This window comes from Mustela lutreola, chromosome 3 (genome assembly GCF_030435805.1).
Source record: "Mustela lutreola isolate mMusLut2 chromosome 3, mMusLut2.pri, whole genome shotgun sequence".
Lineage (NCBI taxonomy): Eukaryota > Metazoa > Chordata > Mammalia > Carnivora > Mustelidae > Mustela > Mustela lutreola.
The window spans coordinates 115,645,930-115,658,694 of record NC_081292.1 but is presented as its reverse complement, the minus strand read 5'-3'; the positions used below and the strand labels follow the sequence as shown (position 1 = coordinate 115,658,694).

The following is a 12,765-nucleotide window of genomic DNA, read 5'->3' as shown; positions in this document are numbered from 1 at the left end:
CAACAGAGGACAAACTTCAAAAATGACAGGAAAGTTCTAAAGTTAAGACATAAATTCTGGAAGGGAAGAAACCAATGGGGGTAAAAGCCCTGAAATTTGTATATAAACTCTGCCCCAAATTTTTGTTATCTATTACACCAGGCACGAACAGTGGAAACCCCACAGTACAGTGACAAAGAAACTAAAAGAAAAGATTTCAGGGGTGCCTGGGTGGCTCAGTTCAGCTCAGGTGTTGATCTCAGGGTCATAGGTTTAGGCCTGAGCCAAGCACTGAGTCCATTTAAAAGAAAAAAGAAAAACTTAAGTGCTGTCACCAATGAGAGAGAGGAGGTTTAGCACAGTCAAATGAACTGCCTGCAAAAATAAATAAATAAATAAATACTCTTCAGAGGAACACAACAGAATCTACATTTCATTCAAAATTCAAGCATATAATTAAGAAATTACTGGATACCCACATGCACAAGACAAACAAAACAAAACAGGAAAATGTGACCTATACTCAAAAGAATATAGTCAATAAAAACCAAAACCAAGAAGGCCTAAATATAGCAATTGACTCTAAACTAGCTATAATAAATACACTCAAGGACTAAACAGAAATATTTTCAAAAAGAATTTAGAAATGAGGAACCTCAGAGAATTAGAAATTATGTAAAGAACCAAATTATGTGTAAAGGCCTAAAAAGCACAATAACTAAATTGAGAAATATATCAAATGGACTTAACAGTAAATCAGAGACAGCAGAAAAAAGAGTAAATGAACTAAAAAATAAACCAAGAGAAAGAGAGGAAAAAAAATGAGGACAGCAGAACCTGAGAGACCTGTGGAAAAGTATTAAGAGTTCAAAGAAAACTTATGTCACAGATAAAGAATAGAGAATGCAGCAGGAAAGTATTTGAAGAAATAATAACCTAAACTTCCCTAGTTTGGTGAAAAACAAAAATTTATATATCCAATATTAACAAATCTAAGCCAGAAAAATGACAAGTAAATATACCTAAACTGTAACAGTTAAATGGCTTAAAAAGAAAACTGAAGGAAAAAAGCTTAAAGCCAGCCAGTGAGAAAAGCACCAAAATAGAAAAAAAATATGAATGACACCTAACCTGTAATCAGAAACTATTGAGAGAAGAAAAAAATAGGACTACATCTTTAAAGAACTGGAATGAATGAACAAATGAATGAATAAATGATAAATAAGTAAACATCAACCCAGAATTCTTCAGCAAAATTATCCTTCAGAAAAAAATGCAAAGTAAAGGTATCTTCAAATAAACAAAACAGAATTTGCACACAGCCAAGTGTACAGCAATTTCTCAAAAAATTTTTTAAATTATCATGAGACCCATCGATTCCACCTCTGGGTATATATCCAAAAGAAATGAAAGCAGAGACGTGAACAGATATTTATACAACCACATTCACAGCAGCAGCATTCATAATAATATAATTCATAATAGCCAAAAAGTAGGTATGTTATTCATATTCATAATAGCCAAAAAGTAGAAACAACCTAAGTGTTCATCAACAGATTAACAAATGGATTAACAAAATGTGGTATATACATACAATGGAATATTCTATCATAAGAAAAAAATTCTGACACTTTCTACAACATGGCTGAACTTGAAGACATTATACTTAGTGAAACAAGCCAGATACAAAAGGATAAATACTCTATGATCCCACTTATATGCGACACCTAAACTACTCAAATCCATAAAAACAGAAATAGAGGGGCGCCTGGGTGGCTCAGTGGGTTAAGCCGCTGCCTTCGGCTCAGGTCATGATCTCAGGGTCCTGGGATCGAGTCCCACATTGGGCTCTTTGCTCAGCAGGGTGCCTGCTTCCTCCTCTCTCTCTGCCTGCCTCTCTGCCTACTTGTGATCTCTCTCTGTCAAATAAATAAAATCTTTAAAAGAAAAAAAAAAAAAAACAGAAATAGAATAGTGGTGGGCACCGATGACAACTATGAAGAACCTATGACATTCTTAATGTTGAAGCACTGAACATCTCTCTTACAACTGGAAGAAGGCAAGAATGTCTGCTCTCAACAGCTCTCAAAATGTTACTAAAAGTGCTGGTTGGGTGTGCCTGGCTGGCTCAGTCGGTGTCTCTTGATCTCAGTGTCATGAACTTAAGCCCATGTTTGGCACAGAGTTTACTTAAAGAAACAAGCAAAAAAGACCACCCTGACAACACTGTGCATAACTGTGCATAACTGACAGGGGTCACTAGCTATTTTAGAGAAGAAAAAAAAAAAAAAAAAGTCCTGGTTAGTGCAGTAACAATAAGAAATAAAAAGGACAAAAACTGAAAACAAAGTAAAACTGTCCCTATTTGCAGGGAACATGATTATGAATGTAGAAAATGCAAAGAATTAACAATAAGATCATGATTCTTTACTTTAGCCAAGTCTGAAGATACAAAGTCAACATACAATCTATAAATACAGAGAACAAACTAATGGTTGCCAGAGGGAAGGTGGATGAGGGGACGGGCAAAATGGATGAAGGGGAGACACAGGTTGCCAGATATGGAATAAAAGGCACTGCATAACGAATAAAGTCAATGAAGCTGAAATGGACTGTATGGTGACAGATAAAAACTACACATGAGCATAGTATAATGTATAAACTCACTGAATCACTATGGTGTACACCTAAAATGAATATAACACTGTGTGTCAACTCTACTCAAATAAAAAGAACTTTTTTAAAGTCAACATACAAAATTCTATTGTATGTCTGTGTTCTAGCAATAAACAAATGAAAAACAAAACTAAAAAACAATTCCATTACAACCACATACAACATAAATACTTGGTAATAAATTTAACAAAAGATATGCCAGACCTCCACCAAAAACTTTAAAGCACTGTCAAGAAAAATTAAAGACTTAAACAAATGGAGATATGTGGAATTTTCATGACTGGAAGCTTCAAGACTGTCTAAATGTCACTTCTCCCCCAGAGTATCCTATAAATTGAACACAAACCCAATCAGTTCCAGCAAAATCATAATCCTTTCTATGGAAACTGAGAACCTCACTCTAAAATTCATAATGGAAACATAAAGAATCTAGAATAGACAAAACAATCTTGGGAAAACAACAAAACCTAAAGACTTCAAATTAACCTCAGGACTTAGTATAAAGCTATTTGGTAATTCTCAACTGAGGGCAACTTTGCCTCTCAGAGGATATGTGTCAATGTCTAGATACATTTTTGGTTGTCATCACTGCGGCAGTGTTATTGGCATCTAGTAGTTAGAGGCCAGGGATACTACCAAATAATCTATACTGCATGAGGCAGACCCATAACCATCTGGCCCAAAATTTTAATAATGCCAAGGCTGGGAAACTCTAATCTCCAGTAGTTAAGACAATGTGGTACTGACACAGTATAGACAAACAGATTTAATGAAACAGAAAGGTAATCCCCTACATCAACAATTACCAGAAGGTAATCTCCTACATCAACTGCCTGAAAAATGTAACGGAGTAAAGTGTTTTCAACAGAGGGTTCTAGAATAGGATACCCATATATAAACACTGAAATGTGACTCTGCACTTCAAACCATATACAAATATTAGTTCAAGATGGATCACAGACCTAAAGGCTGAAATGATAAAGCATGTCGAAGAAAACATAAAAAGAATATATTCACGACTTCCAATACTACTATCTGAAAAGACTGAAAAGCAGAATACATAAAAGAACTAAAATACTCCTAAAACAAAAAAAAAAACTCAAACCAGTCTAAAACATGGACAAAAAATTTGAATAGACAGTCCACAAAGACAGACAGACAAATGGCTAATAGTAAGCATATTAAAAGTTGTAAATATTAATAACAGAAATACAAATGAAAACTAGAATGAAAAATACAAATAATTCCACAAACTACATACCCAATTGAAAGATCAAAATTTTTAAAACTGAAAACAAGCAACTGGTGAGAATGTAGAGCCACCCAAACTCTCATGTATGTATTGCTGGTAGGTGAATAAAATGGTATAAAAAGCTTTAGCAGTTCCTTCAAGTTAAACATATACCTATCCTATGATCTAGTAATTTCACTCCTAGGTATATATCTTAGAGAAATAAAAACATACGTCTCCAAAGGGCTCATACAAGAACGTTCTGCTTTATTCATAGCCAGTATGTCTGTCAACAAGTGAAACAAACTGCAGTATATTCATACAACAGAGTACTACTTTGCAAGAAAAACAGTGATTCTTGCAGGCACAAAGAAGCCAAGCACAAAGAGTATATACTATGATGCCATGTACATGAAATTCAAGATCCAGGCAAAAGTAATCTACAGTTTAAAAGAAAAAAATGAGAACAGCAGATGCCTGGGGAACATGAGTAAGGAGCACTGGGATTAACTGGAAAGGGCTGCTAGGGACCTTTCTTGGGTGAAAGCAATGTTCAATATCATGAATAAGGAGTGCTGTTACACTGATATAAACATTTGTCAAAATTAAGCAGTTTTGTGCATTACAATATATGTAAATTTTATTTTAAAAAACTATTTTAAAAAAATCTAGTGGGGGTGGAGAGTTGATAGAGGTACTACTGAAACAAAAAAACAGCAGAACATTGTTGAAACGGAGTGATGGGCACACAGGGGTTAATCATACTATACTGTCTACAAATGTTTGACATTTTGCACAAAGGGTTTTTTTTTTTTTAATTCCTCTTAACTCTCCCCCTTCAGTGGAGGAAGAGAATTGGTAATCACTATCCCTCATATCAATTAAAATCTCTTCAGTCACTATCTAAACTTTCTTTTATAATCTCAATAATCCCTGTCCTTTACATTTTATTTAATCTTATTCATCATAATTAACAGCTTACCTTGCTATCAATCCATTCATGTTTTCCCTAACTGACTTATTTACCACTATCTATAGGGAGAAAGGGGTTGGATAGAGTAAACCTTCCTTTAGCCCTTGCCAGGCAGTATGCTATGTACTTTGAATACATTACCCAATTTATATCCTAAAATTGAATTTAGCATCTAAATTTTAATCTTATCTATTACTTCTCTCCCTCATCAGAATTTGTGTTCAGTGGCAACATGGATCTCGTCTTGTTCATTATTTCTTCAGATCTGGCACACAGTAGATATTCAGTAAATATGCATAAATCAAAGTATTAACAATTATAAATAATATCACAGCTCACTAATACTCAGTTTGGCTCTCTTTTTGGTGTTGCAAATCATTCCCCATTCCAGTTACAGCTACCTTATTTTGCCCTTAATTTTACTATCATATATCAATTGTTGTTATGTACTTGTTTCAAGTGGAATAGAATGATCTATGTTTGCAAACTTACATTTTCTCTTTATTCAAAAATCATAAAAATATTTTAGGGGCGCCTGGGTGGCTCAGTGGGTTAAAGCCTCTGCTTTCGGCTCAGGTCATGATCCCAGGGTTCTGGGATTGAGCCCCGCGTCTGGGCTCTCTGCTCAGCAGGGAGACTGCTTTCCTTCCTCTCTCTCTCTCTGCCTGCCTCTCTGCCTACTTGTGATCTCTGTCAGATAAATTAAAAAAAAAATTTTTTAATAATTTAATAAATCAATTTATATTTCAGCATATCTTTAAATGATTTTTAATGATGTGTGATTTCTATATGCAGTGCTACTTTCTCTGCTCATATTCATATGAATAAAGAAGAAAATCCTAATGCTTTGATAATCTCAAATTCTGTTAACATCACCATAAAGCTAAAAAAATCCTCACAAATATTGAGAGTTCCTTACAGAGGGATAAACTGCAGTTAACAACAGACTTATAATAAAAGTGATCAATTTTACTTCAAAAAAATTATCTAACAAAACAAAGCATCTACATAAGCCTAAAATCAAATTGTTAGTTCCCATTAGTGCAAAACAGAAAGTAAGTTTGTTCTCAAAGTACATTCTTTAGTAATTATTTGGGGCATGGTTTATCTTAGATTAGAATTAAGTATCTTAATTAAGTATCCAGCAATATCTTAGATTAGAATTAAAGTTCTACCTCACTTTTGAATAATTTCTTTATTCTTAAATATCCTCAAAACTTTCATGAAGTTAAAAAAAAGGGGGGGGGGAGACAAATACTATTAGTGGTATTGTAAAGTACAAAACTTGAGTGAAATTGCTGCTAACTAACAGCAAGTCAGTTAAGAACAAGATTTTTCCTCATTAGTTAAGCAAAATACTCTACCATGAAGTTGGTAATTACAACGTTCCTCTGACTAAAAAACTTGTAAAAAGATTTTCTAATATTCTAAGGGGGAAAGCTGACTAAAAAACTTGTAAAAAGATTTTCTAATATTCTAAGGGGGAAAGCAAGAGAGAAACATCAGAAGAAACAAAATCACTCACAAAGAATGACATTATACAGGTAAAATTTTATTTAAAAACAGTTCACAAATGTCTTACACATATTTTTTGCCAGATTCAAATCCAAGTTCTTCCAGATGCCACTTTATGTTCATAGATCATACATAACTTTAAAAAAACATTTAATTCAAAGGTACCATAAGCAGCGAAGGGCTTTAAAAAATAGGGAGGAATTCAAAATAAATTCAAAGTAAATACTTATTTAGAGACACCAGCAAATAGATCTGACCTTTTCAAGTGGCTTTCCCAAACAGTTTCCAATCAGTTTCCAGTCATTTAAGACTTCTTCAATTTTGGAAATAAACCTAGGAAAGAATAAAAAACAAAAACAAAAAGGCTTTCTGTACATGCAACAGCGATTTTTTTTTTTTTTTACTACTGTCATAAAATTTCTTTCAAAAAGTATTTTTTATATTTTAACAATTTTATCAGAGAAGGCTCACTAAGGTTAGTATTATTAGTCTAATTTATGGATGTGGAATAAATGTGGAAATAATCTTCTCTAATCCAAAAATTCTTATTTTTTTTAAATAAACATTTTTTAAGCAAACTCTTCCCTTACCATAGGACTCAAACTCACAACCCCAAATCAAGAGTTCTAGGCTCTACTGACTGAGCGAGTCAGGCACCCCAAATTTTGACTTTTTTAAAGTCTACTACTTACCTAACAAAGCATCTGCTTCTGTAAGATATAAATTAAGAATAGATCTCTAAAATGAAAGAAGATGGGATTGGGAGGGAAACAAACCATAAGAGACTCTTAATCTCACAAAACAAACTGACGGTTGCTGTGGGGAGGCAGGATATAGAGAGAATGGTTGGGTTATGGACATTGGGAGTGTATGTGAAATGATGAGTGCTGTGAAGTGTATAAGCCTGATGATTCACCAACCTGTACTCCTGGGGCAAATAATATGTTAATAAAAATAATTAATAAAAAAAATAAAACATGGGGTGCCTAGATGGCTTAGTCGATTAAGCGTCTGCCTTTGGCTCAGCATGATCCCAGGGTCCGGGGATGGAGTCCCTCCCTCATCAGGCTCCCTGCTCATCGGGGAGCCTGCTTCTCCCTCTCCCTCTGCTGCTCCCCCTGCTTGTGCTCATAAATAAATAAATAAATAAAATCTTTAAAAAAGAATACATTTCTATATTAAAATGAATATAAATTTGGAACAGAAGTAAAAACTGACAAACTAAAAGGATACTATTAAAGATAACTATGGGGCGCCTGGGTGGCTCAGTGGGTTAAGCCACTGCCTTTGGCTCAGGTCATGATCTCAGGGTCCTGGGATCCGAGTCCCGCATCGGGCTCTCTGCTCAGCAGGGAGCCTGCTTCCTCCTCTCTCTCTCTCTCTGCCTGCCTCTCTGCCTACTTGTGATCTCTCTCTGTCAAATAAATAAATAAAATCTTTAAAAAAAAAAAAAAAAAGATAACTATGAAACTCGGATGCCTGGGTGGCTCAGTGGGTTAAGAGTCTGCCTTCAGCTCAGATGATGATCCCATAGTCGGGGATCCAGTCCTTCGTCAGGCTCCTTGCTCAGCAGGGAGCCTACTTCTCTCTCTCCCTGCTGCTCCCCCTGCTTGTGGGCTCGCTTGTACATGCTCTCTGTCGCGCGCGCGCGCTCTCTCTCTCTGACAAATAAAAAAACAAAATCTTAAAAAAAAAAGGGTAACTATGAAACCGATCATCGTTCCCTACCCTCAAAACAACTATTCTATTTAAATTAACTTCTCTTTTGAAGATACTTAGGAATTGATTTATCTTCCTCTCCCCCCAAAAATTAACATTCAGAACCTTTGCTCATTAAAATAAACCATGTTTGGGGCACCTGGGTGGCTCTTCAGTTTGTCCTTGGCTCAGGTCATGATCCCAGGGTCCTGGGATCTAAACCTGCATTTGAGTCCCTGCTCCCTGGGAAGCCTGCTTCTCCCTCTCCCTCTGCCTGCCCTTTCCCCTGCTTGTTCTCTCTCTCTCTCTCTCTGTGTCTCTCAAATACATAAAATAAAAAATAAAAATAATATAAAATAAACCGTGTTTTAAGGGACAGCTGGCAAGAAACTATAGGCAGATTTGTCAGCCATAAGGAATAAAGATTAACTGATGGATTTTAAAACGAATCACTATCTAATCTTTAAATCTACTGATGAAACAGATCTCTGAAAAAGAGAATGAATTGTGACTAATTCACTAATTCAGCAAATTAAAACTGTCAAATCTCAGTAGTACCATTAAAAGACACTTTTTTTAATAAAAGAAGACTTTTATTACACTAAGAAGGTAACTTCTCATATAAGCATGATGCAATTTAATAGCAAAACTGATCTCCTACATCATATTGCTACAGTAGCAGAGTTAATTCTAGTCAAAATATATTCACAGGCATCAGGTTTTTTCCTTCAGTGACATTATTAGTTAATATTTACATCTGTTATAAGTCAGTAATGACAGTAATGATAAATCAGAGTTTTTATGATTTAAATGAAACTTCTAATTAATTCCTCTTTGAAATTAAAGGCAGTATTAATAAATATACTAATTCACTTCTGGGTAGTTCAGTCAAAAGGCAATTACTGGTTATGAAATAAGTCAACATGTTTATCAAAAAAAGTAAATAAAAATTTTTAATGGACTCAAATGTGAGCAAAAATGTGCATGTGAGGGGCCCCCAGGTAGCAGAGTTGGTTAAACTAGAGACCCTTGGTTTCGGCTCAGATTGTGATTTCAGTGTCCTGAGATCAAGCCCTATAACAGGCAGCGGGAAGTCTGTTTAAGACTCTGTCTCCCTCTGCCCCACCCCCACGCTCTCTAAAATAAATAAATAAATCTTTTTAAAGATGTGTATGTGAAATGTACACTGCATTTATAATAGTAAAAAACCGGAAGCCACCTAACTGTCCAACTCCAACAAGCAGCTGTAAATTAATGGTATCCTCTGAATGGATCATGTTTGAAGGCCATTTGAGGAAATAAGAAAATGCTCATTTCATATATGAAATGAAAAAATGAAAGCTATAGAAGTGTTAATATGTTTTGATACAAAATGTTTACAATGCACAGATTAGAAGAAATTTTCTCAAAATATTAATAGTAGCTATCTCCTAATGGTACAATTATAGGTTTCTTAGATTTTTTTTTTTATTCTATTGGGAGGTATTATAATAAAAATCATTTAAAATAATATTGCTTTCACAATAAAAGGAACATATCAAAATACTTATTTTATGGTTTCTACTGGTACTAGCTAAAAGAGTAAAATTGGAGTCTACTGAAAATATTGAGATTTGACTAGGAAAATTTAATTAACTATCCCTGAAAAACCTCAAGATTACAATACAGGATCATTTCCTCTGACTCCTCACTCTATATTAAGTTCCTTTGTTATATACCCTTTTAAGACCAGGTGTCTTTCCCCTTCTCAGCTCTCATTTCAACTGTAATTAGACTCATTTGTATTGTTATTTGATTCATGTGTCTCTTCCACTACACTATATGTTAAGAGCAAGAATTGTCTATTTTTATTGACCATACCCCTAGGTCCTGCACTATATTTGACACACACACACACACACACACACACACACACACTAAATATTTCTGTGAAGCACAAATGATTAAAAAGAGGGGGTTCCATTCAATACTCTCAATAAATTGTATGGCTCCTAACATATTAACAAGAACTTTCATTCACACATTAAACTCAAGGTTTAAGAGACTCCAAAGCCTTAACATTTTCCCATGAACTATAAAACACTACTTCAGCTCTAGAAAGAGCATGAAAGCTAAAAACCAGATTTCCTACTTTGTGGTAGTTCTCATAACTGGGTTAACAATTATTCCCGTATCAGGAGTAAAGGGCTTAATAATGCACTTCAGGATATTTTAAATATTTAGCTAAGAGGGGAAAAAATCATGTTTCCATTCCATACTCTTGTTGCTTCCTCACCCCCACTCTCCAAGATTCAGGTTACATTTTTCTATCTACCTTCAAGACATCAAGTTATTGGGTGCCTAGGTGGCTCAGCGGGTTAAGCCTCTGCCTTCAGCTCGGGTCATGATGACAGGGTTCTGGGTTCAAGCCCCACATTGGGCTCTCTGCTCAGCAGGGAGCCTACTTCCTCCCCCCCCCACCCCCAGCCTCTGCCTGCCTCTCTGCCTACTTGACATCTGTCAAATAAATAAATAAAACATTAAAAAAAAAAGACATCAAGTTATTATTTCAAATTCGACAGGTCTAAAACTGCATTCTTCCCACTTTGACACTTTATCTTCATTCTTTCAGGCAAGAAATGCCAGTTGCATGTTTCTTTCTACTCTAACATTTCATCAAGTGTATCTATCTAAAACTCTTATTTGAAACGTCTTACAATCCTCCTTCCTATCCTGCCTTTCTCTCCAATCTCCAAATCACCGACCTAACTACTGATCAAAGTCAGTCACTTGGCTTCTTTTTACCTAATCTCCTGCAACAACTCTCATCCTATCACTTTGCCACTCTAAAATCAAGGGTCTCTCACTACCGTGATTTGATGGTTTTTCTCTAAGTCTCCCGACCAGCAACATCAGCCTCACTTCAGAACCTGCTAAGAAATGCACATTTCTCAGTCCACGTCAGGCATGATCAGAAACTATGATTCTGATGCACACTAAAGTTTGAGAATCCCTGGTCTTAAAGCACCGAGTCTAGAGATTCCTCTACTCAGCTTTGAGGCTGTCTGCGATCTGTCTCTATTAATTCTATGTATTTACTTCAATAGATAGCCTTCACTCCAGTAGAGACATCTTCATGAAGTCCCAAAGGCTCATTTTCACCTACCTCTCTGAGCATATTAATACCTTCTCATGTCTAAGCAATCACTTCCCACTTTCAAGGCCCAGCTCATTTCGTATCTTTTCTATGAAAGTATCTCCCTTCATTGTAATCTACAATATCATCCTTCTTCAAAGTACTATTTTTAGTTAATACCAGTTTGCTTAAAACTTAACCATATGCTGTTTTGTTTAACACATGGATCAAAGGTTTTGTTTTATTCTTTTTTTCCATTAGTTTAACTCTGGATACAGAGTTCTACCTGCTCAACAAAGCATTGCCCCTAGGGTTATGTCTTACTGACTTGTCTTTTTTTGGAGGATACCACAAGTCAAATTGTTATGCCAGCGAGGACATTTTTTTTTTTTTTTTAAGTAGGCTTCACACCCTACTCCAGCATGGAGCCAACACAGGGCTTGAACTCATGACCCTGAGATTAACACCTGAGCTGAGATCAAGAGTTGGCTACTTAACCAATTTAGATCATCCAGGCGCCCCTCCAGGAGGGATCTTTTATAATTTCCCGTCATGTAATGACATAACATGCACAAATTTCCTCTCCCAACCAGAAAGATTATAAAATATTGCAACAAGCTAATTACTGACCTCCACACCCAGAACAGTCTCTGTGACACCGACCAGAAAACTTCACAATCTAAGCAACCACTCCTTCACAAAGGTGGTTTTCAACTAATTTCAGTGATACAGCAATTTCACTCAGCTGTTCTGTGAGGTCTGATAGTCACAGGAAGCCTGGGCACATTAGCCAATGAAATGTAACAACTTGAATCACAGAATTCCAAAACCATCTGTAGCCTATCTTAAACGGTTATTCTAAAGGGCAGAATGGAGATGGTGGGCGTGTGGCAAATGGACAACTACCAGTACTCTAAATGCCCCCTCCAAAAACGGGTATACCAATGCACACGAGAGGAAAAAAACAACTGCCAAGTTTACTGCTTATGATAAAATGGGTTAAACGGAAATGAAACCAGGAACGGAAGTGGCAGCTACGGAAATTGTTTCCACTGGTGGGAACAGCCAAGGTCTGAGGGAAGTGGTCTCAGAGTAAACAAAACTTTTTCTGAGAGCCGCGTCCCAAGGGTTTGGCTGACGGGGGCGGGCCGGGGCTTGTCAGACGCGAGACGCGGAAGAGGCTTGCAGCACACTGGGGGCAGGAGAAGACGCAGAGCCGGGGGTTCGCCGGTTTTTTTTCTCAGAAGTTGCAACACATGTGGTCTACGTTGTGGAAGCTGCAGGGGGACGCAGAGGCCCAGGGTACCGATAACCAAAGCTACGACTCACTCACCTTTCCCATTCCGAGGCAGTAGTGAAGTCAGTGATCTCAAATACCTCGGACTCGGGCTACAGGTAAAGGAAAGGGAGGAAAAGAAAAAGAGATTGAGCGCCCGGGCGCTGACACGGAGGAACGAACTTAACAGACAGGGAGGGATAGGTGGGGAGGAAACAACTCACCTCACTGTCGGCCGCCATCTTGAGGAGCGCCGGGAAAGGCGCTAAGGCTGCCGGGAGGACGAGGAAAGGAGGATAAGG

At 36.6% G+C, this 12,765-nt stretch overlaps 1 protein-coding gene across 3 annotated transcripts in view; it reads right to left on the bottom strand.

Annotated features, from left to right (window-relative positions):
- RAB3GAP1 (RAB3 GTPase activating protein catalytic subunit 1) overlaps positions 1 to 12,765 on the bottom strand; it is a 115,484-nt gene extending 102,719 nt beyond the window's left edge. For 2 of the 3 annotated variants that reach the window (XM_059166715.1, XM_059166716.1), the window contains exons 1-3: positions 12,688 to 12,765; positions 12,521 to 12,576; positions 6,632 to 6,707 (exon numbers count right to left, since the gene is read on the bottom strand). In XM_059166715.1, coding sequence (XP_059022698.1) covers positions 6,632 to 6,707; positions 12,521 to 12,576; positions 12,688 to 12,705 — 150 coding nt within the window. In that variant the 5' untranslated portion in view covers positions 12,706 to 12,765. Of the gene's footprint in view, positions 1 to 6,631; positions 6,708 to 12,520; positions 12,579 to 12,687 lie in introns of those variants that run through there. The other variant, XM_059166717.1, reaches the window with a different exon arrangement.